Raw genomic sequence first — 26,864 nt, 5'->3', positions numbered from 1 at the left:
AAGACAAATAAAAAGCAACAACTCAGATAGAACCTTATCGTGAGTATATAACTAATTTATCTGAAGTTGTTTTCATTTGATCTTCAACCTGTGGGACAGAATCCCCAGCTACCAAATAGCCCTGGGACATCCTCATGGAAGGATGTTCCGGACCACTGCTGTGCCAAAAGAAAGGAGATCCAATTTGTAATGAGGGAAAAACGTATGTGATAATACCCAAGTAGCTGCAGAGCAAATGTCATCTAAGGAAACCCTAGACCAAAAGGCCGCAGAAGTAGCTACAGACTTGGTGGAATGCACCCTGACATGACCTGGTGGGGATAAATCTTTTTGCTCGATAGGCTAATGCAATGCAATCAGAGATCCAACGAGCAATAGTTACTTTTGATACAGGTTTTACCAAGAAAGGCTTAGAAAAAGAAACAAAAAGCTGATCAGACTTACGAAAGGATTTTGTTCTATGCAAATAGAAGCACAATTGCCTGTGAACATCAAGCAAATGCAATTTATACTCTTCCCTTATTCTGGAAGTTCGGAAAGAGAATAGGGAGACTGATGACCTGGTTAATGTTAGATTCTGATGCCACTTTCAGAAGTAATGAGGAATTCATCCTTAGGAAAAGCGTGTCCTTATGAAACACCATATAAGGGGGCTTGACAGGTAAGGCCTGGATCTCTGATACTGTCTTGGCTGAGGTAATAGCGACCAGAAAGGCTGTCTTCCAAGATAGGAACTGCAAGTCAGCTGTAGCTGTTGGTTCAAATGGGGGAGAAATCCAAGCTTGTAGTACTAGGATAAGATCCCAAGGGCATGCTGGGTCCTTGACTGGAGGCCTAAGTAAAAAGGTACTTTCAAAAAGGATTGACAAAGCTTAAAAGAAGCCGAATTCTCTCCTATGTGAAAACTGGAGATCACTGCCAATCGTACCTTTACTGTAGAAAAACCAGCGCCATAATTAAAAATATCCACCATAAACCCCAAAATGGCAGGGACTGAGGCAGTAAACGGGTCCAGATCAGGCAGAAAAGCCCATACAGAGAAATGCTTCCACTTACTGGAATAAACCCTCCTGGTGGAAGACTTGTGAGCCACTACCCAAATCTTCTTGACAGGAGAAGACAGGCCCGTGAGTCCTTACTATCAATGGAATTGGAGCAGCCAAGCCCCAAGCTTCAGACTGACTAAATCTGGGTGCAGGATCCCGGAGGGATGTGTGATCAGATCCAGAACTGGATATAGTGCCCAAAGAGGACACAACGTGAGACCACAGAGAAGGGAACCAAACTTGGCGAGAACAGAAGGGGGCAATGAGGATCACTAAGCTAACAAGCTGTTGAGCTTTCTGAATGAATTTTGGAATTAGAGAGAGTGGAGGATAAGCATACAGTAGATCAGAGGGCCAAGCATGAACTAGAGCATCTCTGGGGGACTCCCCTGGAGGGGGGCTCAGAGCGAAATACTTGCTGCACTTTGCATTGGATGGAGAGACGAAGAGATTGCAACACGGCTGACCCTACTTTAGAAAGATCTGTTCCGCTACTGAAGGATTCAAAGACCACTCAATAAGGCATCAGAATAGATCTGCTGAGCCTGTCTGCCAGAATGCTGGACCTCCCTGGAATGTGCGTCACTACCAGGAAAAGGCCAGAGGAGACTGGCCACTCCCACAATCTCATGGCTTCACGACAATGGGGGTTTGCTGATGTACCAGACTACAGACATATTGTTTGTCTGGATGGCAATTGTCCGTTGGGGAAGATGGGCATGAAGAGCTTGCAACGCCAACAGCACCGCCCTCATATCCAGGATGCTAATATGCAGATGGGTCTCCAGGGAAGATCATGTGCCTTGGAATATCCTTCCCAAGCAATGCCCCCCACCCGAGCAGGGATGCGTCTGTGGTCACAGTGTTTACAGGGGTGGGATGGATGAACTGACGACCCAAAAGCAGGTCTCGGGATTGAAGCCACCAGAGGAGCGAATCCTTGAAAGCTCAAGATAAATGAACCAGATGAGATAAGGGCAGATCTAGCAATGACCAATGAACCACCAGAGTCCACTGGAGGACCCCTCATATGAAGATGAGCCATAGGGATAAGGGTGATCATGGCTGCCATGGACCCCAATGCCCAAAGAACTGACTCAGCAGGGGGACACTGGGCTTGAACAATGTAAGAAACATGACGTCAGAGGAATAGAAGTCTGTCTGGAGTTAGAAACACCTTGCTTTGAGTGGTAACTAAGCGAGCACAAATGAAGTCGAGAACTTGCACTGGATCCGATTGGGACTTGAGATTTATGTTTATGCCTAGACGGTGAGCGGTCTTGAGAAAAAGATCCCTGGCTTGACAGAGTTGATGCCTAGAGGAAGCATCCAAGTGAGCAGCCACAACTGCCATCCCTTTAGAGAACACCCTGGGGGCAGTGGTGAGTCCAAAGGGGAGTGCTCTGAACTGATAATGATCAGCTCCCAGCCGGAAGCAGAGGAACCTCCGAGAGCGCCTGTCCATCTTGATGTGACAGTACGCATCTTGGAGGTCCACCAAGCACATCCAGTCCGTTTATCTGCAGAAAAGGCAGAATGGATTGGACAGTGACCATCCGGAACTTTGTCTTGGCAACTGACAGGTTTAGGGTTGAAAGATCCAGGATGGGTCTCAAGCCCCCGTTTCCTTTGGCACTAAAAAGAACCTGGAATAGATGCCTGATCTGGATTGGTCTGGGGGGACGGGCTGGATGATTTACTTTTCGAGCAGCTTGGAAATTTCTACTGTTGCCTCATCTTGTTGAGTGGGTAGGACATCCAGGAGGTGTTTGGGAGGGACTGGGGGTTGAAGGAAGGGGATTGAGTATCCTCTGGATATTATCTGCAACACCCAATGATCATCTGTGACAGACTCTCCCAGGCTGTTGAGTGCAGAGAAAGATGTCCCCAGACTGCCTCCAGAGACGAGCAGTCAGGCAACCTTCAGGGTTCCTGTGAAGGTCTGTCTGGGAAAGAATCCAAGACCCTATTTCCACAGATCCCCCCTCTGCCATGAGGACGGTGTTTATCATATCCCCTTCTGCCTAGGGGGAAGGTGAATCCTGAGCATCGTGGGAAAAGCCCCGAGACTTTCAGAACCACATCTTCTTCACCCTACGCTGATTCCGGGAAAAGGATCGCTGCAGGTAGAGAAGCGAATCCTGATGGCAGACAAGGTCTTCCCGTTTTTCTCACTCAGGACTAGGGTGTCTCAAATGGTCTTACTAAAGAGAGTGGAACCGTCATAGGGGGCATTCGTAAACAATGCCTTGAAGGACTCAGAGAAAGCACAAAGCCGGAGCCAAGCATGACACCTGATAGCAAAGCCTGTTCCAGCTGCCCTAGAAGCACCTTCAATAGTGTGTGACAGGAGCCTCATGGGAAGTGCTTGACATCGAAGTTAGGGTGGCCATACAGGAGGAGTACCCCTTCTTCTCCTCTGCTGACATGGACCCTGGGGAAGAGTCAGCGACCTCTCTGACCAGGTCTCGCTACAGTCTGATGACATGTGCCATGTAATTCAGTGCACGCAGGGCAAATGTGGTTGAAGCATAAGTCTGCTTCCCTAGAAGGTCCATGGCCTGCGACTCAGAAGAGCTTTTTCTTCGTGGCCACTGCAACCACCATGGCATCTACAAGGGATCCCTTAGACCAGTGTTACCTATCTGATAGAGCACTGAGAACTTTGTCAAGGCACATGAGGATAGGCTCCATAGTGTTTGGTTCCTTCCACGCCCAGGATGAAATTAAGTCCACAAGAGCATACACAGGAGGGGACACCCAGGAAGTAACAGGTCCTGTGACAAACACCTCCAGGAACACTGACTCATCAGTGTTGGGTTCCTTTTGCACGTATGGTTTTGAAGGAGCTCCACGGGGGGGGGGGGGGGTTCTCTGTGGAGGACTCAGAAACCTCAGGCAGCTCCCAGGGAGGGGGGAGGGTCTCCCTGGTGTGGAGTGGCGATAGGCTGTCCCAGAGGGTGCAGGATGGCAGATTCCGGGCAAGACAGAGAGGGAGCCAAGATGGAATCAGAGGAAGATAATATCAAGCATCTAAATGAAGCCGAGCGAACCCTCTCCACCACATCAAAAGCAGAAGGGGAAACGAATCCATGAAGCTGAGGAGAGAAGCACTAGGTCCATCACCCTCTGCATTAACAGGGGAGCCAGATCCAAGCATCCAGGTGCCAAGACGCTGAGTAGAAGGGCCAGCTCCAAAAACCATGAAGCCAACGCCAACCCCTCGGATCAGGCACCAAGACATCAGCTCTGAGAGGTGGACAGCTCTGAAAAGGTTGGAGCAGAGCCACTCAGGACAATGGTCGGTGTTGAGGTACTTGGAAAGTACAGTTTTGTACCTACCATAAATGTAGATGTCCGATAGGTATGCATCTGCAGTCATAACATATGGGTTGTCCTGCCTCAGGCAGCCCTTCGGTCGGACAGATTCCAAAGTCTGGGTCTGGCCTCGGCTGATGTCGCATCTTCCCCGACGTCAGAGCTGCTGGGATATAAAGGCATCAGCCGACGCCATTTTCCTCAGTGTTTCTTGCCCCAGATGCCAGGTGCCCTCTAGGAAGGCTAAATTTGGATAAAAGTTGAAAATTCCAAACAGAATAAAAAATATATATATATATATATATATATATATATATATATATATATATATATATATATATATATATATATATATATATATATATATATATATATATATACATACAGATATACATACAAACAAATACACCATAATAGATTCCCCCAGCTAGCTGAAAGAGGGGTAAGCACCCTAGGAATACCACAGAGGGGAAGGCGGGTAATACTGACTGCAGATGCATACCTATCGGACATCTACATTTATGGTAGGTACAAAACTGTACTATGTCCTTCAAGGATGCATCTGCAGTCATAACATATGGGTAGAATACCATAGCCAAACTGGGGGAGGAGGTACTAAGATAAGGATGGTGTAGTTAAGATCCCCTGTAAAACTGCAGTTGCAAAACCTGCTCGGGATCTGGAGTATAAAGGTAGATTGTAATGCTTGGCAAATGTATGCACGGAGCTCCAAGTAGCAGCTTCTAAAATGTCCTTGGTAGCCACCCCTCGTAGGAAAGCAGTAGTGGTGGCTGTGGCTCTTGTGGAGTGAGGCCTGATATTTTCAGGAGCTGTCTTTCCATGAAAAGAGTAGCAGAAACGAATGCAATTTCCTATCCATTTAGAGATTGTCTGTTTGGAAATTGCTTTTCCTTGCACTCCAGTTGCATATGCTACCAGAAGTTGGTCAGTTTTTCTGCTGGTTTTAGTTCTGTCCAGATAGTAGCGTAGTTGTCTGTGTACATCCAAGGTGTGCAGTAGTCCCCCCCCCTGTTCTGTGGGTTAGGGAAGAACGTAGGCAAATGAATTGCTTGGTTCAAGGATACCCTGGATACCACCTTTGGCATGAACGTAGGATTGGTTCTCAGAGACACTCTATCCTGGTGAAAAAATAAGGAAAGGCTGCACTGCCATTAGTGCCTGTAACTCGGATACTCTTCTTGCTGAAGTGATTGCTAGAAGGAAAGCAGTTTTCCAAGATAAGAACTGTAAGTCTGCTGATGCTGCTGGTTCAAAAGGAGGTAGTGTTAATTTTTCCAGCACAAAATTGAGATCCCATGCAGTCAGAGGGGGTTTCCTTGGAGGTTTTACATTTTTGATCCCTCTTAAAAATTGTCTGAGGAGAGGGTGAGAGAAGATAGGAGGATCCATGTTGTATTCTGCTGAAATTGCTGAAGCATGAATCTTAATGGAGGAATAGGACAGGCCATTGTGGAACAGTTCTGCTAAGTATTCTAGGATGTGTGCTAGGTTTGCCAGTGTGACATTTGTACCATTTGAAGCGCTCCAAATGAGAAATCTCTTCCATTTAGCTGAATATGTCTTTCTTGTGGAGGGTCTACGAGCCTCCAGGATTATGTCCTTGACCCTCTGAGATAAGACAGTTTGGTTTTGTTTTAGGCAATTTTCCAGGCAGTCAGCTGCAGTGTTTTCAAGTTTGGATGCAGGGTCTTGAAGTTGTTCTGCGTTAGAAGTAGAGGCCATAGGGGTAGAGGCCATGAGTTCGTCCGAGACATGCTCCTCAGTAGCGGATACCAGTGCTGCCTTGGCCAGTCTGGAGCTATCAGTATCACCTTTGGCTGTTCCTCTCTGATCTTCAGTAGTACTCTGTACATCAATGGGAGTGGTGGAAAAGCATACACTGTTAGGGCATTCCAGTTGAAAGAGAGGGAGTCCACCCTTCCAGGCTTGTGGGTGGTATACTCTTGAGCAGAATTTCCTCAGTTGGTTGTTGAGTGGGGAGGCGAACAGGTCCATCTCTGGCATTCCCCATTTGTTTGTTATGATTTTGAAGATGTCTGGATGCAGCATCCATTCGTGAGCATCCGTGGTAGTTCTGCTTAAGCTGTCTGCTAGTGAATTCTCTTTTCCTGGTACGAATTTGGCCTGCAGTTGGATGTTGAGATTCAGGGCTAGGTTCCACAGATCCATTGCCATCCGGCATAAAGGGTAGGAATGTGTGCCTCCCTGTTTGTTTATGTACCACATGACTGTGGTATTGTCTGTCCTTATCAGCAGATGACCTTGCTGGAGGAATGATTTGAATGCCTCGATTGCATGCTTCACTGCCAGCATCTCCTTTAGGTTTATGTGCAAATTCAGCTGGTCTGGAGTCCATAGGCCTTGGATGCACTTGTCTTCAAAGTGTGCTCCCCATCCTAGGTCTGAGGCATCCATGGTGATGGTCTGCCTTGGTTGTGGTTTGTTGAAAGGCAACCCTCTGTTGGACTGGCAGGCCTGATCCCACCACAGGAATTCCTTTTTCAGGCATGGAATGATTGGAATCATGGTTTCTAGACTGTGCCTGTGTTGAGACCATACATTCCTTAGGTACCATTGTAATTTCCTCATATGCAGCCTGGCATGTGGGATCAAGATTATGCAAGATGCCATGCAACCCAGGGCCTGCAGGACTTTCCTTGCAGTGAGCCAAGTTTGTCTTGTCAAAGCCATGAAGTAGACTGGGAGTTGCTTTTGTTTTTCTTCTGTGAGAAAAGCCATCTGAGTTATTGTGTCCAGATCCGCACTCAAAAAGGTTATCCTTTGGGATGGCACTAGTCTTGACTTCTGGATGTTGACTGTGTATCCCAAGGCCTGTAACAGGTGTATGAAATAGGCCAAATCCTTTATAAGTCTTGTCCTGTTCTCCGCTTGTATTAGGCAGTCGTCCAGGTATGGATAGATTTGAATTCCCTGAAGCCTGCAATGTGCAATTACTGATGCCAGGCATTTCATGAATACTCTGGGCGCAGTAGACAAGCCAAAGGGCAATGCTGAGAATTGATAATGCTCTGATCCTGCAAGAAATCTGAGGTGTCTTCTGCAATCTGGTCGTATAGGGACGTGCAGGTATGCATCCTTGAGATCTAGAGTCACCAGCCAAGACTCCTTGCCCAACATGGGAAGAAGTTGCTGTAGGGTCAGCATTTTGAATTTTGGCACAATGAGATATGTGTTTAGTGCGGACAAGTTGAGAATAGGCCTCCATTGGGTTTCTTTTCTTGGTACAAGGAATAGTCTGGAGTAAAACCCTTGGCCTTGTTCCACAGATGGTACCTTTTCTATTGCTTTCATCTGAAGTAAATTGTTGATTTGTCTTAAAGCTTCTGGCTTCTGGTTTGGTGGAAGGTTTGGCATTCCACTCCTTCTTGGTAAAGTGTGGAAATGAAACCTGTATCCTTTGTCTATTGTTTGCAATGTCCATTTGTCTTTTGTAATGCAATGCCAGTTTTTTGAGAATAAAGCCAATTTTCCGCCCAAGGGTGCTTCCAGTTGTTCCCTTGTAGGCGGAATCAGAGTCAAGTCATTGTGTTTGTCCTGTGGAAGTGGTTGTAGTTGCAGCTGTGGCAGTACTCCTCTGGTTGGCAGGTTGCCACTGATGACCCCTGTAGGCACCCTTTGATTGACCTCTGCCCCTCTGTGCTTTGGAGGTGTCTGGAAAGGACCAATTCTTTGAAGGCCAGTTTCTGCTGAACCTCGGAGGTTGGACCTGCAGAAAATCCTTAACTGTTTGCACAGATTTTGCTTTTTCTTCCACTTTCTTTAGAATCTCCTGTGCAGGGGAGCCAAATAAACTTTGTTTCTCCATTGGAGCATCTAAGAGTTTAGCCTTGACATGGTCCGGCAAGGATTGTTCTTTTAGCCAGGCATGTCTTCGAATTACTGCCCCAGTCATAGCTGATCTAAATGAAGCTTCCAGTGCATCATAGCCACATTTTAAGAAATGATTACTGACCTGCTGAGAGTTGTGTACCAAATCCTGAAGGGCCTTACGGTCTAAAGATTCAGGAGAAGAAAGCTTTTTATTCAGCTGATCTAACAAATATTCCTGGTACTGTATCATATGGAATTGACAGTTTAAAGCCCTGGCAGAAAGAGTAGCAGATGTATAAATCTTTTTTCCCCATCTCTCTAATGCTCTTGACTCCCTTTCAGAGGGTAGTGGGTTTTTGGCAGTGGCAGCTGCAACCCCTTTCGGGCCCTGAGAAATAGTTTCTGGGTGTGCAGCATGGGCTTTATAAAAGTGGAAGTGGGAATCCGGAACCCTGTAGTATCTGTCAGGTTTTGCAGGGGCCGGGGGAAGTGAATCAGGGGCAGAGCTGACATCATTATATGCATCAACTACAGTTAGCACCGGTGGTATGGCTAAAGGCCTATGCTGTGGCAAGTGTAAGAAAGTCCTTAGTCTTTTTCTAGAATCAGAGAAATCCTGACCCTGCCATTGAAAGTGTTCCCTCATAGAGTGTAAAGTTTCCCCAAAGGAAAATTCCTCTGGAGGGGAAGCAGAAGGGATAGAGTCTTCTGCATCTGAATCCTCATAAGGTGAGTATAGCCCTTCCTGATGGTCTGTCAAATCAGATCCATCCGAGGAGTAGTCAGAGGAAAGAGGTTCAGGGGGTTCAGTCCTTGGCCTTTTGTCAGGAGGAGGTTGGGAGGCCCTGTCTGGGTGAGGTTGGGAACCCCTAATCAGAGAAATAAGGTCCTCAGCAAGACTGAGAATCTGGGAACTTGAGTATGGTCTCTGAGGAGTTGATTTTGCAGGTAAAGCTTTAGTAATTTTAGCTGCTTTAGCCCTGGAGAAAGCCTTAATAGACATAGAGGCAGGGGGCCTAGCTGCCCCACGTGCAGGAGTGGAAATGTCCAAGGGAATGGTGTCGGACAAGTCTTGTGCACTTGCTTCTTCGGTAGGGAATTCTGTAGCTGACTCAGCCGGGGCCTCTCTGGCCTCGGTTGTCAGAGGTATGATTTCGGCAGAAGCCGAAACCGAGACACTTGCGGTAGGCCTAACCATGGTTTCAGCCGAAACCGCGGGCCGCGAGTGTCGGTCCTTTTCCTTGCGTTTTTTGGCTAAATGTGTAGTCGGAGTCTCCGACGGCATTTTATATGCAAAAGCGGATCCAAAAAACTCTTCTGCAAACTCCGACCGACGTCTAAGAGTCCGTCGGTTGAAGGAGGCACAGGCTAAACAAGCTGATACGTTGTGGTCTGGGCCTAAGCAAGGAAGGCAGTAGGAATGGAAATCCTTATGAGGTATTTGTTTCCCACAAGTTAAACAATTATTTACTTTGTCTGACATTGGCTGAGGCAAGAAAGAGTCCCCAACGAGGTACTTAGCTTTTTAGAAGTCTTCGGTAGCTGAATCTCTGGATCTGACCGACCGGCACTTGCGAACAGCTTCTGCTTCGGGCACTGCGCGGCAAGAAAGAATGAGGAAAATGGCGTCGGCTGATGCCTTTATACCCCAGCAGCTCTGACGTCGGGGAAGATGCGACATCAGCCGAGCCCAGACCCAGACTTTGGAATCCGGCCGAACGAAGGGCTGCCTGAGGCAGGACAACCCATATGTTATGACTGCAGATGCATCCTTGAAGGACATCCACCGGTGCTGACCTCTCGATGCTGGGAAACCTCGGACCCAATGACTCCGAAGCCAGGGTTGGATCAGAGAAGGAGCAATGGGACGAAAAGTAGACTGCAAGCTCCCAGAGGGGAGGGCACCGGCAAGACTCCCAAGTGGATCTGGGTCCAGATGAACCTCCCCATCATTCTGTCCACCTTGGCTTCGGAAAGACTACGGGTGGACTGGATGGAAGAAGTCACCAACCCAGGCCTGGAGAGGTGCCAAGGGGAGGCAGTAAGAGGGAAACAGCACTGAGAGGTCTCTGGCTCAGGTGAAAAACTCAGAGACCAGTGACAAGGTGATCCTCGGTTTGGATCCAGCCTAAACTTGTCCGGGGGTTCCTCAATAGATATGCAGTAAGGAGACCACTTCTTAGGCCTGTCCCGGTCTTTGGGACGAGACCTCTCCCCATCCCTGGGCTTCTTAGAGGAAGACTGAGTCCCAGAAACTGGGGCAGAAGTTGTTGAGGGGGTGGCAGCCTCCAGAGGGAGGATGCCCTTAACAATGAGCTTGTTCTTCCTGTTGATGAAAGCACAGGGGTTAAAGCCTGAGCAGATCGAACAGGAGGTCTCTAGGTGTTCTTTCCCTAAGCACACTACATAGAGTGTGTGGCCATCAGCAGGGACAGCTTGTGACCACCCTGGGTACACTTCCTGAAGTTTGGCTTAAGGGTTTCTGCCATGGCTAGAGGAACACACACACACACCAAAAGAGAGAAAGAAGCGGGAAGAGAAGATAGAGAAGACTTTTCTTTTTAATAAAACAAGAACCAACGCACTAGCACACAGGAATAGGGTAGGTAAAGTAAGAGAGGCTACAGCAGAGAATTAGAGAAGATAAAAAGATGAAAAATACTCATGATAAAGCTTACTAACACTGAGGATACTTGGAGCTGCAATCTGCGCTGTTGAACCTCATGAGTGGCAAAGGAGATCTGAGGGGAGGAACGAGACAGGGGTATTATGGGTACAGGCGAAGCTTGATCCGATGCTGAAAAAATGCGGCGGAGTCAAATCTGTACTGGATCCATGTCCCACAGGTTGAAGATCAAATGAAAACAACTTCAGAACAAATGATACACTCAAGTCCTACGAGCAGGAACGGATTGAGGGGAAAAAGGAAAAATTGAACAGGGATCTTCGGGACTAAAATAAGGCTAGGATATTTTTATGAAATTTAAATCTCGTGACCAATCAACAATGGAGCATCAAACTGGAAGTAATAAAAAGCCATTAGTTTCTTTCGCTTCATCAGATGATGCAGAGACACTTGCAGACTGGAAGAGCAATAGAGATGTTTATCCTCCTTTACCACCAGCACAGGAATCAGCTGTACATATGAATAGATTTCGGAGAGCGTCAGACTGAATGAACCCATTGGGTAATGAAAAAGAAGAGGAGGAACAGACAGATTAAAAACTAGAAGTACATTCAAAACAGCAATACAAAAAAGGTTGATTACAATAAAAATGGAAAAGGTTATGTGATATACTGTAATAACGATACTGGTTTAACTGTTAATATCTCAAGTTGTGTTTTGTCTGAAGTATTAGCATCAGCATTGCATTTAGGTTTGAAATATGTGCTAACATTTCTCCCTATTTGCATGTTCTGGTTATAAGGAAGCTACATCTTGCATATTCTTTCGGAAGTAAGCAATTAGAAGAGGAACATGGGGAAAACAAAGAAGAATGTTTTGAAGAAGGCTCTGAGGAAATCTTTTTTTCTTGTGTGCCAAACGAAGCTGAGTGGAATGAAATTTTACCAAATGCATATTGTCCTTTAGATACATCGGGGTAATTATAACAATACATTTATATCCCCTTTTACTAATGAATGCATGGTGCAATTTTCAGTTTCTTTCAATTTTTCTGCAGAACAATTATTTAAACATTTTACACAATCTAAATATAGTATTAAATATAACTTGAAAAAAACCCAATGGCAAGTCATGAAGATTATTTGCAATGATGGTGAACTGGTTATAATGCCCTCTGACAAGAGCAATAAAATTGTTGAGATGAATTATAAGTAATATGCTAAAATGTGCTATGACCTTTTAGAAGATGTTTATGTGTATGAGAGATGTAATACTGAGTGTTAGAAGGAAGCACTTGAGCAATATAAATTATTACTAAATAAAGGTTTTAAATTACATTATTTTAGTAAGAATGAACTTGAAAAAAAGTTTTATGTTCAGGGATATGACTTTGCTATATTTTATTGCTGACCAAAAGTATATAAGTTTCGGATAATCTAACGGGATGTCCTTATAGTTTCTGCCTTCAAGTATTTTTGCATTACATTAGTGTGTTTTGTCTTCGTTCGTTCTTGTATTAGTGTGTTTTGACATGAATATTTATTTCCTTTTGTTAAAAAATATCCCTTCTTATATTAGAGAAGCTCAAGATTTTTTGAATAAAAACTTAGGTTTAGAATGAAACAGGGATATGTATTGGATGACGTTTGATGTGCAAAGTTTACATATAAACATCAAACATTATCATGGGCTGGAATCCATACAATATTTTGTAGGAGATGGCCCACTTTCAAGTTATATTGTAGAACTTGTGAAATTTAGTCTTGAAAAAAATGTGTCGTTAATAATGAGATATTTCATCAAATACAGGGTACAGCCACGGGGGCACCCTTTAGCCCCCATGTCTGCTACTTTGACTATGGCTATCATTGAGGTGGGAGTACTTATATCAAAAAAAATTTTTTTTTTTACACAAAATATGTGATGGGTTATTATAAGCATATAGAAGGCTTCATTTTTATTGCAAGGGAGGTTTTAATGAGGCCCATGATTTTTTACAATCCCTGCAAAACAATAGATTTAATTTTAAATCAGATGGTCTCCAATTGGGAAAGGTGTGAATTTTTTGGACTTAAACTTAAGAGGACTGGATGATGGGAGAATTATTAGTTTGGTACGTAGGAAAATGGTGGCAGGGAATATTTTTCTTTATAGGGACAGTTGCCATCCTCCCAATTTAAATATGGCATTACCATATGGGGAGTTCCTACGTCTTGGTAAACTTTGTTATCAAGGTGTGGATTTTGATAGGGAAGCCCAATACATTTTAAATATGTTTATTAGTAGGAGCTATAGTAAAGAAAAAGAAGTTATGTCTTACCATAACGTTCCATCTGTATTGTTGATCCTCATTCAGTCATTACATATGAATATCGGTTCCGACCTCCGAACCAAGCTGGCCATCTTCCAAGCTCTTGCCAGCTAGAAACTCTCGAGCTAAAACTCTTACCCAGAATTCCCCTCTCCCTGTTACCTCAGACTGACTTTGCAAGTCAAAAGAAGGTAGAGGCTACCTCTGGTCAAATTACCTAATAGAACTGGATGGTGAAAATCCACTAGAAGCCACAGGAGGGGGAAGGAGGGAGGGTCGTAATGACTGAACGAGGATCAACAATACAGATGGAACATTATGGTAAGACATAACTTCTTTATCTGATATTGTTAATCCTCGTTCATTACTTACATACTGTACAGAGTCCCCAGCTACCTCTATTCCCGGGAGGCTCTCATGGAAGGACATTCCTGAGCACCACAGAACCAAAAGATGCTCTACCCCACCCCTGGAGGCCAAATCCAACTTGTAATGATTGATGAAGGTATGAGGCGTAGCCCAAGTTGCAGCTGCACAGATGTCATGTTAAGAAGCTCTGGCATGGAAGGCAGCAGAAGTTGCCACCGACCTTGTCGAATGAGCCTTTATGGTAGTCGGCAATGGAATATTACATTGTGTATAAATGAAGGTCACAAGGTCTTTCAACCATCTAGCCAATGTGACCTTAGCAACAGCACATCCTAATCTAGGTCCAGAATAGGCCAAAAATAATTGGTCTGATTTACGAGAGCTCTTAGTCCTGTTCAAGTAGAAGCAAATTTGCCTGTGAATATCTAGGATATGTAGGCAATACTCTCCTTTGTTTGAATGACTGGGGAAGAAAACAGGCAATTCAATGGTTTGATTAATGGACATTTCAGAGATCACTTCAGGCAGAAAGGAAGGATTAGTTCTCAAAGACACTATCTCTATGAAAAATCAAGTATGGACTCCTGATGCATAAGGCTTGAAGCAAAGAGATACGTCTGGCAGAAGTAATGGTGACCAAAAACAAGGTTTTCAATGACAAATATCTGAGGTTGCATGAAGAAGCTGGTTCGAAAGGTGGCCTTGTCAGAGCTTGTAGAGCTAATGACAGGTCCCATGGTTGAATAGGTTTCTCTAAAAGGGGGCTTCGGATGATTCACACCTTTTATGAAGGTCTTGCATAATTTGTGTGACATAAGAGAGGAGTCTTGGACACCCTCATGGAAATTAGATACTGCAGCCAAATGAACTCTAATGGTAGAGGCTGATAGACCCGATTGGAATAGATTGGCTAGATACTCTAGTACTATTGATACCGGTGCCGAAAAAGGATCTACTTGCTTTTCTTTCAGCCAACAGGTAAATCTTTTCCACTTGCTTAGATAAGTAATTCTAGTGGAAGACTTATGAGATGCAATAAGAATGTCCCGTACTGGCAAAGAAAGATCATTCTGCCTGGCAATCAAGGGAATTGGAGGAGCCAAGCAGTGAGCTTCAGGCTGTCCAAGTTGGGATGAATCAAATTCTGTGGATGGGAGATCAACCCCGGAGTCGGATGGAGAATCCATGGTTGATCTAGAAGGTGAGGCCAAAGGAAGGGGAACCAAATCTGACGAGGCCAATATGGTGCTATGAGGATCACCTTGCTCTTCAACCAACGGGCTTTCTTCAGAAAGTGGGGAATGAGAGGAAGAGGTGGAAATGCATAAAAAAGACCTGAGGGCCAATCGTGGACTAGAGAGTCCCTGAATCAGGTCCCTGAATTATATGTCCCGGAGGGGGAATCAGGGTGAAGTAGTTGCTGCATTTGTAGTTGGTTGGGGATGCAAAGAGGTCGCCAGCAAGGAAGGTCTCAGCGGTGAAAGATCTCCGCCGCTATCAAGGGATTCAGGGACCACTAGTGAGGTTGTAGAATGCACCTGTTGAGTCTGTCTGCTATCACGTTGGAACTCCCAGGAATGTGCGTTGCAAGAAGAAAACGGTTGGTAGCCATCGCCTATTGCCATATCCTCATGGCCTCTCGACAAAGGGGGTAAAGATTTGGTTCCGCCCTGTTTGTTGATGTATCAGACCACCATGCCATGTCTGATTGTATTGCAATAGTCCCAGACGGCAGTAGGGGATGGAATGCTTGCAAAGTCAGAAGCACCGCCCTCAGCTCTAGAACATTTATATGCAGTTGGGCCTCCAAATATGGACCAAGTGCCCTGGACTGTCTGTCCCTGACATAGCCCCCCACCCCCACCCCATCAGGGAGGCATCCATGGTCACTGTAGCCTTGGGCTGCTGGGGGGAGAAGGGGCGAGACCATTGTGACGGGTTGTGGATCATCCACCAATTTAAATCCTGTTCGCACCTGTGAGTTACTCGAATCTTGGCTGAAAGAGGATACTGAAAAGGATACCATTGGGTGAGCAGTAGCCATTGTAGAAGTCTCATGTGAAACCTGGCCAGGGGGGACAATGTTGATGGAGGCTGCCATGGAACCCAACAGCTGTAGGACAGAGTGAGCTGCGGATTTCTCCCTTGAAAGAATTGGGATCAGTTGTTGCTTTATCCTTAGAATTCTGTGCTCTGGAATGGATGCTCTGCAATTCTTTGTATCCAATATGACTCCTATGAATTCTGTGGACTGAGACGGGGTGAGATTGGATTTTTGTCAGTTTATGGTTATGCCTAGCCTTTCTGCAGCAAGGAGAGAGTATGCCAGGGCTTCTTCCAACAGATGTCTGGTGGGGGCGGAGATGAGTCAGTCATCTAGGTATGGAAACACCTGGAATCCTTGTAGTCGCATGTGAGCTGTGACCACTGCCATGCACTTTGTGAACACTCTGGGGGCTGTAGATAGTCCGAAGGGTAGTACTCTGAACTGATAGTGACTGGCTCCCGCACGGAAGCGAAGGAATCTTCTTGATGGCCTGTCCACTTTTATGTGGTAGTACGCATCTTGAAGATCGAGCACATCCAATCATCTTTTTTCAAAAGCGGAAGGATAGACTGTATTGTGACCATCCAGAATTTTTGTACTCTTACAAACTTGTTCAATACACTGAGATCCAAAATTGGTCTCCAGTCCTCCTTTTCTTTGGCACCAAAAATAGTCTCGAGTAGAATCCGGATCCTATCTGGTCTGGAGGGACTATTTGGATGACTCTTTTTCTTAGCAGCTTTGCTATCTCTAGTGCTGCTTTCTTCCCTTTGACTGGGTGGAACGTCGGGTAAGTTTGTTGGGGGGGGGCAGGACAAAGATTGAAGGGAATATGGTAACCTCTGGTTATTATCCTTTGTACCCAAGAGTCAGTGATGGTTGTCCAGGCAGAAGGGTACAAGGAGAAATGACCCCAACCACCTCCAGAGGAAAGAAGTTGGGCCGCTCTTCAGGAGCGCTGGTAGGCTTGACCAGGAAAAGAGTCCCTGGAACCATGGTTACGCGGACTCCCTCTGCCCCGAAAAGGGCATCTTCCCTGTGAGTTCCCCCTCTGCCTCTAGGGGAGAACTTGGCCTGTATGTCACGGAAAGGACCCTGAGACTTTCTGTACCATATCTTCCCACTCTTCTGGTTTTTGGAGAAAGCACATTGAGGGGAAGAATAACGGACACCCATGGCAGAAAGGGTCTCACCATCCTGTTCACATCTGGCCAGTGTGCTTTTACCTTGGTCCAAACAATGAGGAAGCTTCGATGGGAGCGTTGAGAAAGGAAGCCTTGAAGGGTTCCGCGAAACTGCATAAGCGCATCCAGGCGTGTCGTCTCAAAACAACACCTGAACCCGCCACTCTAGCTGCTCCTTCTGATGCATGAAATATCAGGCGCATGGAGGAGTTTGATATCGATTTAATGGTAGCCAGCCGAGAAGCCACTTTGTCACGGACCTCATCAGACACGGCACCAACCAAAGTTTCAGAGAGCTCAGAAACTAAATCCCTTTGAAGCCTGGTAAAGTGTGCCATATAATTCAGGGACCTGATTGCAAAGGTTGCTGATGCACAAGTACGCTTCCCTATTCTGTCCAGAGCCCGTGACTCTTTGTTGGGCGAATGGACAGTCTGGCTTTCTTCTTCCGCCAGGTCCTTCTTGGTTGCGGCCGCCACCACCACCGCATCTACAAGAAGACCTTTGGACCAATGGGGGTCAGCAGGAGGGGACAAAATTTTATCTGGCCTCTGGGGAATGGCCTCAACGGTGTCAGGAGCCTTCCACGCACGCTGCACGACGAGCCGGACAGGTGGAGTAACCCAGGAGGTAGGGGGCCGGGCACGAAAGGCCTGCAGGAACACAGACTCTTCAGAGGTCGGTTTAGAGGGCTGCCAGTCACACCTCTGTTTAAGGATTTCGAGGATATATCGAAAGGATACCTGAGAGGGTGAGGGAGGGGACCCTTCCCCATCATCCAAGTCTGTGTCTTCAGTAAGGGACTCCTCTTTGGAGTCCATGTGTTTCCTCTTGCACAAGCTTTTTCGATGAACTTCCTCAGAGGGAGAAGCTGGGAAAGACAACGCAAAAGGGATTTCTTGTGGGAGTACATCCTGAGGCCCTTGTGCCCGGTGTCCACTGGGAGCGACTTGTGTACACTGCGGTCCGGAGGACTGCGGGGAGATTGACAGCACAGTATCGCCAGTAGATGCCAAAACCTTCTCCATTAGTTGGAAGGCCGGTCCACCTGAAGAGGGCTGAGTGTTCAGGACAGGTGTCACCCCTCCCCTAAGTGGCACAGCCTGCCGACTCTGAGTCCCTGGATGGCTGTGAAACACCAAATTACGTATGCCACAGCTGACATCCTGGGTCATAGCAAAACTCTCCTGCCACAAAGGCAACTGCGGTTCCTTAGTGAGGTCCATAAAGGAAACCATAGACGGGGGAAGACTGTGCTATATCAAGGGGCTTCAAAGGCAATGAAGGAGGAGAATAAGTAGGGGTCTTTGGCAACGGGTGATCACCTCCCAAGGTAGGATAGGTCCTGGGGGGTGGGATACCTCTGGCCAAAAGCATTTGATCCACAAGACGCAACACGTCATGTTCAGAGAGGCTTCTAGTGGATTTCACGGACATGGCTGAAGGAAAGTCAGATCTATCCACATATGGGACAAGCTCGGTGCCCACCTCACCAGTCTGCACTGAAAACAACGGGGCCGTAAGAGACTGAACTACAGGTGTCTCCACCAAGAAAATCATCGGTGCTGAAGTCATGGTCTGCACCAACAATAAGGTCGGTGCCAAAGTGGTTGTCGGTGCCAAGGCTGGGACCAAAAAAAATCGGTGTCAATAACTGAGTTGTCGGTTCCGGGTAAGGTGTCAGAGCCGATGAGGTTACAGTCTGCGCCGATTGCATAGTTGGTGCCGGTAGAGAGGTCTGAACCGAGGAGCCCCTCAATACCGATATGGTAAAGGGCACGCTAGTCTGTCCCGAAATCACAGATGGTGCCGATGGCCTCGGTGCCGAAAGTCTAGGCACCGAAAGTGCTGGAGCGGAAAGAGTCCGATCCCAAGTAGAATAGCCTTCTTAGGTTTCGGTTGGTGGGAGACCCCAGCCAGGGACAAAGGAAGAGATTTGGCCTTGGAATGATCATCAGTCTTTTTCTTATGGGATCTTGGAGGGGTTGAAGCCTCCGACCCAGAAATAGCCTCTGTAAAAGGAGATTTGAGTAGCCCCTTCAGTAACAATTTATTTTTCCTCTCAATCAACTTCCTGTTAGAGAAGTTCTTACAAATTCCACAGGGAGGATCAACTGATAAATGAGGCACACCCAAGCAATAGACATACAGAGAATGTGCATCTGAAGTAGGTAATTTATGGCCACAATCTGAACATCTCTTAAATCCTGGACTACCTTTTTTATCTGCCATGACAGGAAAGAAGGAAATCAGAAAGAATACCAGCAATGGTACAAGAAATACCCAAAGGTAATGAAGAAAAGGGGTCTACCAACGATGGTAAAGAAGAAATACCTCGCGGTAAAAAAGATTGAAAAATTTCAAGAAGGGATAGTCACTAAATGCGATAAGGTAAGAAAAAACTATTTGGAAACTTTTCTGAAAGAAAAAGCTGTTTTAGATTAGTATGACAACAAAATATTATACTTAGCTCAAGAGAAGTAGCTTGACACGACCGAATGGCGATGCGGAAAACGAAATCGGAGATAACAGGGAGAGGGGAATTCTACGTAAGAGTTTTTGCTCGAGAGTTTGTAGCTGACACGAGCTTGGAAGATGGCCGGCTCAGTTCCGAGGTCGGAACAGATAACCATACGTAAGGAATGAACGAGGATTAACAATATCAGATAAGATGATAGAAGCATTACATAAAGTTCTGTCAGAATGTAATAATCAGGAGAGGGTGGTCTATAGTAGACAAGTTAAGAAGTTAAGTAATTGTGACATGAAGGTACCGCCACATTTTGGATATAGTTCAATGAGACCCCTAAATATAGGTGGAATAAGTAGTGATAAAAGGCAGATCTATTTTGTAACTGGTTTTAATATTTTGAGTGAACAGATCACTCAACTTGTGAGATATTATAGGCCTATGCTTTTAAAGAATACAGAATTGGCCAAAATAATTAGTACTGCACCATATGTGTCTTTTAAAAAAGGTCGTAGCATACCTGATATGGTAGTTAATAGCAGATTTGTTATGCCTAAGAATATGATTTGTAGTCCACTTCCTCTTAGAAGAGGCACTTTACAATGTGGTAAGTGTATATGTAATTTAGTGGTTAATGTGTTTCCTAAAATTAATGGGATGAATTATAGTCCCTCAGGAAAATTTTCATGTAATACAGAGAGAACTGTTTAGATTTGAAAATGTCCATGTGAGTTGTTTTACATAGGGGAAAGCTACAGGGCTTTTCAAAGTTAGATTGCAAGAACATGTTAGAGACATAATATGTCTATATGCACTCTATATGCATCTTCAGGATTGCATGGGCCATGCTATCCCAAATAAAACCAAGACTCCTTCCTCAAGCAAGAAGAAATAAGTCCGGTGGACCCCGGCCATAAGCAAACTTTACAATAAAAGGAGGAGACTTATACAAAAAAAGGCCATATCTCAAGTAGAAAAATCATCCCTGATCAGCATTAGTAAGAAACTGAGGGCCCTCATCAAGTCAACTAAAGCTAATTTTGAAAAGAAAGTTGCCAAGGATAACCATAAGGCCCTTCTATGGCTATGTCAAAAACCTAAATGGCAATGCTCAGGTCTGTTCTGAGCTAGCACAAAATGGAACAAAATACTCTGACCCTTCTGACATTGCCAACATCTTGGCTGACAGGTTCAGTGCAACCCCCCCCCCCCACAGGGCCTATTACCATTCCAGGGGATTGTGTAAGTCCAATTATTACTGATACGTTGGTTAACAAGGCTCTATCTAAAGCTAAAAACACTGCCTCCATGGGACCAGATGGTGTCCCAGGCTGTGTCATACGCGAGCTCCAAAAGGAATTAACCCCGCATCTTAATACCCTGTTCAGTCTCAGCCTCTCCACAGGATATGTGCCCAAAGAATGGCGCATGGCAACGGTGGTCCCGCTACACAAGGGTGGGGCCACAACTGACCCTGGGAACTACTGACTAATAAGCCTGACCAGTCTGATCTGTAAGGCTATGGAGTGAATCATTATGGAACTCATAAATGGAGAGATTGGGAACCTCCAGTCGCTAGACCCCACACAGTTCGGCTTCGTCAAGGGCAGATCATGCCTCCTGAACCTGGTGGATTTCTTTGAAACAGTTACTCAGGCTATAGATAAGGGAAAGGAGGTACACACGGCTTACCTTGACCTTGCTAAAGCATTTGACACCATTCCCCATTCAGGTATTATTGATAAGCTCACTAGCCTGGGCATAAACCCTTACGTCACAAGATGGATCGCAAACTGGCTCTCAGACAGATCCCATAAAGTAAGAGTAGCGGGATCTATGTCCGAATCCAGACCTGTAATGAGTGGTGTGCCTCAGGGCTCTGTCCTGGGGCCCCTCCTGTTTGGCATATACTTCTCAGAAGTACAGGCAAGCACGGAAGGGCTGTGGCTGACTAAGTTTGCGGATGACTGCAAACTGGGTGCTATAATAGAATCTCCGGCCGACATGGAGATTCTCCAGAAGGCCTAAATGAGACTGATGCATGGTGTCAAAGCCACGGTCTCAAGCTAAATGCAAAAAAATGCATAGTAATCCCCTTTGGAAAAAACAGAGTACCCGCAAACTACAACATAGGAGGCAATCCCCTGAAGTCTGAAGAAGAAATAAGGGATCTAGGGACCCAAGAGATGATCAGCTTTCCTTTGATAACCATGTTGCCAAAGTGGTTAGAAAATCCTTCCATGTAACCCATCTGATCACGAAAGGTTTTGCATCAAGATCTAAGGATGTAATGGTGCCCCTCTGTTCTTCCCTCATCAGACCCATTATTGAGTACAATGCACCAATTGGAATGTACCTGGCTAGACATCTCCAGCAGCTGGAGAGACCGCAGAGGTACCTAACCAAGAGGATTACTGGCCTCAAACAGTTGCCCTATTCAGCACGATTGAAAAAACTAAGACTGTTCTCTGTTGCATACCGCTTTCTCAGAGGCGATCTCTGTCTAACGTATAGAGCCATGTCCAACCCAGAACTGTTGAACATGCTCCACCTTAGCAAAACCAAATCTACTCGAGCTACACGCTCTAGGGATATAAACCTCAACACAACAATGAATAGAATATGCTGGAGAGATAGATTCCCTTCGCAGAGACTTCCCTTACTATGGAACAGGGTCCCGATCTACATAAGACAGAGCACCTCACTATCACTCTTCAAGAGGAACCTTGATGAGTGGATGGGTAACAGAAAGTTCACACCGGGGATCACACCAACAGCACTACTAGATAGGGGCCAAGGGTACTAGCTGCTAGTACAAGTGTTTAGGGAACTACTAAAGGGGCGGTGAATACCGCACAATGTGGCTGGGCTAATATATGCCTTTGGGCGGATAGCCCAGTAACAACCTATGAACCTATAATGAGCCCCTTAGCTATGCATATTAAAATATTCCATTAAAGTAACCTAAAATTTTAAAGTGGAATATTTTGGAACACATTTTTGTAAATATGGGTGAAATGGTTCTCCTTAAGGATAAATTGCTGCATAAAGAATCAATCTACATTTTAAAATATAATACTTTGATGCCAATTGGATTGACAATGAAAGTAATTGGAAGTATTTACTTAACTAATTGATTAACTGCTTGTTTAATTGCTCCGAGTATGTACTGGTTGTTTTTGCACTGTGCATTTTACTCCTTGAAGGCTCTTTGCCGAGGCACTAGAGTGTTTATTTAAGTATTTTGTCCTTTTATCTGTGGCTGCTTTTTGGATTTAATCCTTCGGGGTGCAGAACGCCTTGAAATGCCTGCAATGCCAGAAGGATTACTGTCATCTCTAGGATGCGGATATGCAACTTGGTCTCCACAGATGACCAAATGCCACTCTGAATTGGTAATGACTGATGAAAGAACCGATTTCTTCTGGATTGCCCATCTATTCTGATGTGATAGTACGCATCCTGGAGATCTACAGAGCACATCCAGTTGTCCTTGTGCAAAAAAGGCAGGATGGACTGAATCGTAACCATTCGGAACTACAGCTTCTTTACATATTGGTTCATGTTGCTTTGATCCAAAATGGGTTTTAAGTCCCCTGTTTTCTTTGGCACTAAAAAGAAGCTGGAATAAGTTCTGAAGCCTATCTGTTTGGGTGGAATCTCCTGGATGACTCTTCTGTAGCAACTTTCGTACTTCCTGAGCAGTCTTTCCTCTGTCTGGGTGGAACCTTAGGAAGTTTCTTTCTTTGGGCAGGCGCAGGAAGGGAAAATGGCATGAAGCAACCACTGAAAAGGATTCTTGGCACCCATGAATTTCTTGTGATGCTTGTCCCGGCATCTAGGTGCAAGGATAAACAACCCCCAACTGCCTCCAGAGGCGGACAGTCGGGGAACACTGATACGGCCTATCAGAGAAAGAGTTTCTGAAACCCTGATTTTGCAGATCCCCTCTGCCTCTGGGGTGACGTCATCCACTGAAACTTGATCCTTTGTGGCTGGAGGAAGTGTCCCCCCGCACGATCCTGAAATGGTCCCAGATATTTCCGGAACCACATCTTCTTACCACCCGTTGGCTCCCAGAGAATGTACATTGAGTAGTAGAAGATCTGATTCCTATGGCATTCTTTCCCTCCTGTTCACTTCAGGTAAGTGTATTTTTAATTGATTGGCCAAAGAAGAGCCATTAAATGGGGCATTAGCAAATGATAACTTAAAGGCTTCCACAAAGTCACATAGCCTCATCCAAGCATGTCTCCTAATAGCTGCGCCTCAACCAGCAGCTCATGAGGCATCCTTCCCTGCATGAGAGATCAGCCTCATCGATGCATTCAAAATGGACAGTAGAGTGGCCAGTTGAGGAGAAACTTTCTTGAAATCCTCCGCAGACATGGAATCAGAGTGTGTTTCAAAGTTCCTTGGTCAAATCTCTCTGCAGATGAGTGAAGTATGCCAGGTAGTTCAATGACCTCAGCACGAATGTAGCTGAGGCATACACACACTTTCCAAGTCTGTCCACTGCCCTGCCCTTCATGTTCAGTGGATGGATAGAGGAGTTTTGTTCAGCTAGCTCCTTTTTAGTGGCTGCCGCCAAAAATGGCATCAACTGGGATTCCCTTGCTCCAGTGGGATCTATCAGAAGGGAGAATTAAAAACTTGTCCAGGCGTTTGGGGATAGGTCCAACAGTGTCTGGTTCCATCCCAGCCTGGTGGGAAACCAAGTCAATAAGTTAATCTGCTTGAGAGGGGTCACCCAAGAAGTAGATGGGCCAGCAGCAAGCCTCCAGGAACACTGATTCCTCAGGAGAAGGAGATTGGGAAGACCACCCAACCCTTTTGTTAAAGGATTTCAGAGGTGTCCCCAAAGGAGATGCCATCAGCTGGTGATCGGGGGGGATCCTTCTCCCTCATCAAAATCAGCATCTTCCATGACAGACTTCATATGCAGAGTCTGCCTCCTATTAAATGTTCTCTTCCAAGGGAGTTCTTCCATAGTGTGTTTGGGAGAGGTGCCAGAAAGGAGGGGATCCCTCTGGGGAACATGTGTGGAGGCTTCCCGGAAATGGCTGATCCTGAGGAGCAGAAATGATGGGCTCAGAATTCAGACCCAATGAGGGGCACTGGTTAGGATCTGAGGTAAGACAGGATGGTTTTCTGTGCAAAGAGAAAGCCCTTTCTACCACCTGGAAAGTTAGTTGACCTGGGGAAATGTCTCCACCTTCCTCAGAGCCGAAGCTGCCAAAGAAAGGAGGTCAGGGCTACCCCCGGATCAGAGCCCTATGGGGAGAATCGGATCCAAGCTATCCAGGGTCAAGACTCCAAGGGGAAGGGATGTATCTGACAAAGTACTAGCCGAACCCAACCACTTACACCTGCTTTATGAAAAATAAGTCTTACTTGATTGAGAACCAGTAACCTCCTCCTTACCATGATGGCATCAAACGAGATCTGAGGAGTTGGGATGGAATACAGCATTATGAGTAGGAGGAGAAGCTCAAGAATTGGATCCGAAGTCTTATACATGGGGCCGAGTCAGATACAAGGATCGAATCCTAGACCCATTTTTTGGAAGAATGAAAAGGACATCATCAAGTCTGCAGTTTGGGAGTAGAAAGGAAGGGAACAGACTCTAGAAATTATATCGCAAACCCAAACGTCACATGCAATGGTCTGCTACATGGACATGTGGAAGAAGGGATGACCCTCAAAAATCATCCAGAAGGCAACAGTGAGGCAAGGCCACAGGTGGCAGACTGCTGCCATTCCAATGAAGGACCACAGTACCACTAGTTTGCCTACTAGAAAAGTTTTCTGGGAGGTTGGACATTCTGAGAATTGCTGCTCTCTTTGTGACCTCTGCCACTTAATGCTCAATACACCCTCTAGTTAATTTTGTTAAACCCTCTCAATCAGTACCAAGGGTTGAACACTGATGAAGGCTTCAAGATTCTCTCTCTCTCTCTGACACTTAAGTTGGGAGACTGAAACACTTAACTGACGTAGGAATACAGCCCAAGGCAAGAAATGGAGCATTTCTGGTGGTCCTGAAGTATTTATCACCAGAGTGTAGGTCACTAGGAAGGTCTGCTTTTTTGACCTCAAATGTAAGAACTTTTCCCGACAACCAACTTTACAAAAATAAGCTGAATGATCAGATGGAAAGTGCAGGAGAATGAAGGGGTTTGGTTGCCCCCTTCCCATGGCACATAGATAGTGCATGTTGTTCAAAAAGAGCAAATGTTTCTGTAAAATACAAGTGAGAGAGATGTGAATAAAAACTATGAGATGGCAAGGATGGAAGCAACCAAATATATTCACTGCAGATGGGCCTTTGAAGTTACATTTCTTAAGCTTATTATACATGTGTAGAATCTGCATAAATAACAATGCAAAATAAATGCAGTTCAAATTAATCTGAGAACACTGGCACACAGAAAATGGATGCTTACGACTTCAGTATAATTCAGCAAAAAGGAACTTTAGAATTATAACTATGCACCACCTCACTCTGGCCCGGCAAGTTGCGCCTCTGGTTGGTTAATAACTAACAGCATAAAGAACTTTGAAGAATTCAGTAACACACAGAGGCTCGGTGTACAGATCATTTCATTTTTGGCCATTTTTTGTTGCTCACCTTTCTCTCTGTGTGCCTCATTACCTCTGCTTCACCAGATTTTGTAAGTTTGAAAAGCAGTTTGAGTAACAAATACTCCTAAACAAATAATTGGCAATAGAAATATATATGGAAGAACCACTATTTAAAATCCAACATATCACATTTCAATTAACAAACCAGAAAAAGTAACACATTGTGGCAACAAAATGTTAACAGAAATTACCTATAAAAGTGCTCAAAGCTATTAGCCAATTCCAGCCCAGAAAGAAAAAGCATTGGCTCTAGGAACACTTGCAGCTGATTTAATGCCTCTGTGTTGGAAGAATCTGTGCAACTGCTTTCTTGGATCCTCTCATCAATGTATCGAGCAAAAAGTTCACTGACCTAAGAAAACATTCAGGGAAAAAAAAGTCAGGCTTGTCCATCTGTGTAATGTCCCAAATTAGAACATAATTGCTATAGGTACAGTAAATTAGAATCTTATGACCACAAACAGGAAGCTTAACTCTTTCAAACCTAATCTATGTGGAAATTAATACAACCTGAAGATTTCCCATATAACATTTTTCATTTTCTGGTGCATCACTGAGAATTAGAATCTGTCAATAATGCCAGGGATTACAGCACCATACTTCTGTCCTGTGTACAATTTTTAATTACTTAAAATCACTTAATGTTTCCTTGACTAGCCCTGACAACAAAATAAACTTATAACTGATAAAACTGTCTCTTACAATTTCTGCTGCTACAGATTTTCGTTTTCATCTTTATTAGCTAACAAATTTGAAAAAAAAAATGCACCAAATACATCCAAGCCTCCATGTTAGGCTGCAAAGTACAAAAAAACTGCCCTTAACAATGTTCTTTTTGATGAAGTATGGATGACAACTATTGGAGGTTTAACTACTGGTAAATGCTGCTCGCCTTTATATATATCCTAGATTAGAAAACAATACTTTCTTTCCTGGGGACAATTCAACATCTAGAAAAGCAATTTTGTTACACAAAAACAGGCAACCCTATAAAAT

At 45.1% G+C, this 26,864-nt stretch overlaps 1 protein-coding gene across 2 annotated transcripts in view; it reads right to left on the bottom strand.

The window, feature by feature from the left end:
• The window catches only part of CUL9 (cullin 9), a 2,881,018-nt gene that overhangs the window by 1,100,122 nt on the left and 1,754,032 nt on the right, over positions 1-26,864 (bottom strand). For both annotated transcript variants that reach the window (XM_044060287.1, XM_044060293.1), the window contains exon 24: positions 26,060-26,220. In XM_044060287.1, the coding sequence (XP_043916222.1) occupies positions 26,060-26,220 (161 nt within the window). The remainder of the gene's footprint in view (positions 1-26,059; positions 26,221-26,864) is intronic.

Source organism: Protopterus annectens, chromosome 1.part0 (assembly GCF_019279795.1).
Source record: "Protopterus annectens isolate FY-2018-M chromosome 1.part0, PAN1.0, whole genome shotgun sequence".
NCBI classification, from domain to species: Eukaryota; Metazoa; Chordata; order Ceratodontiformes; family Protopteridae; genus Protopterus; species Protopterus annectens.
The sequence above is the reverse complement of the archived record's forward strand: the minus strand, read 5'-3'. Positions and strand labels throughout refer to the sequence as shown.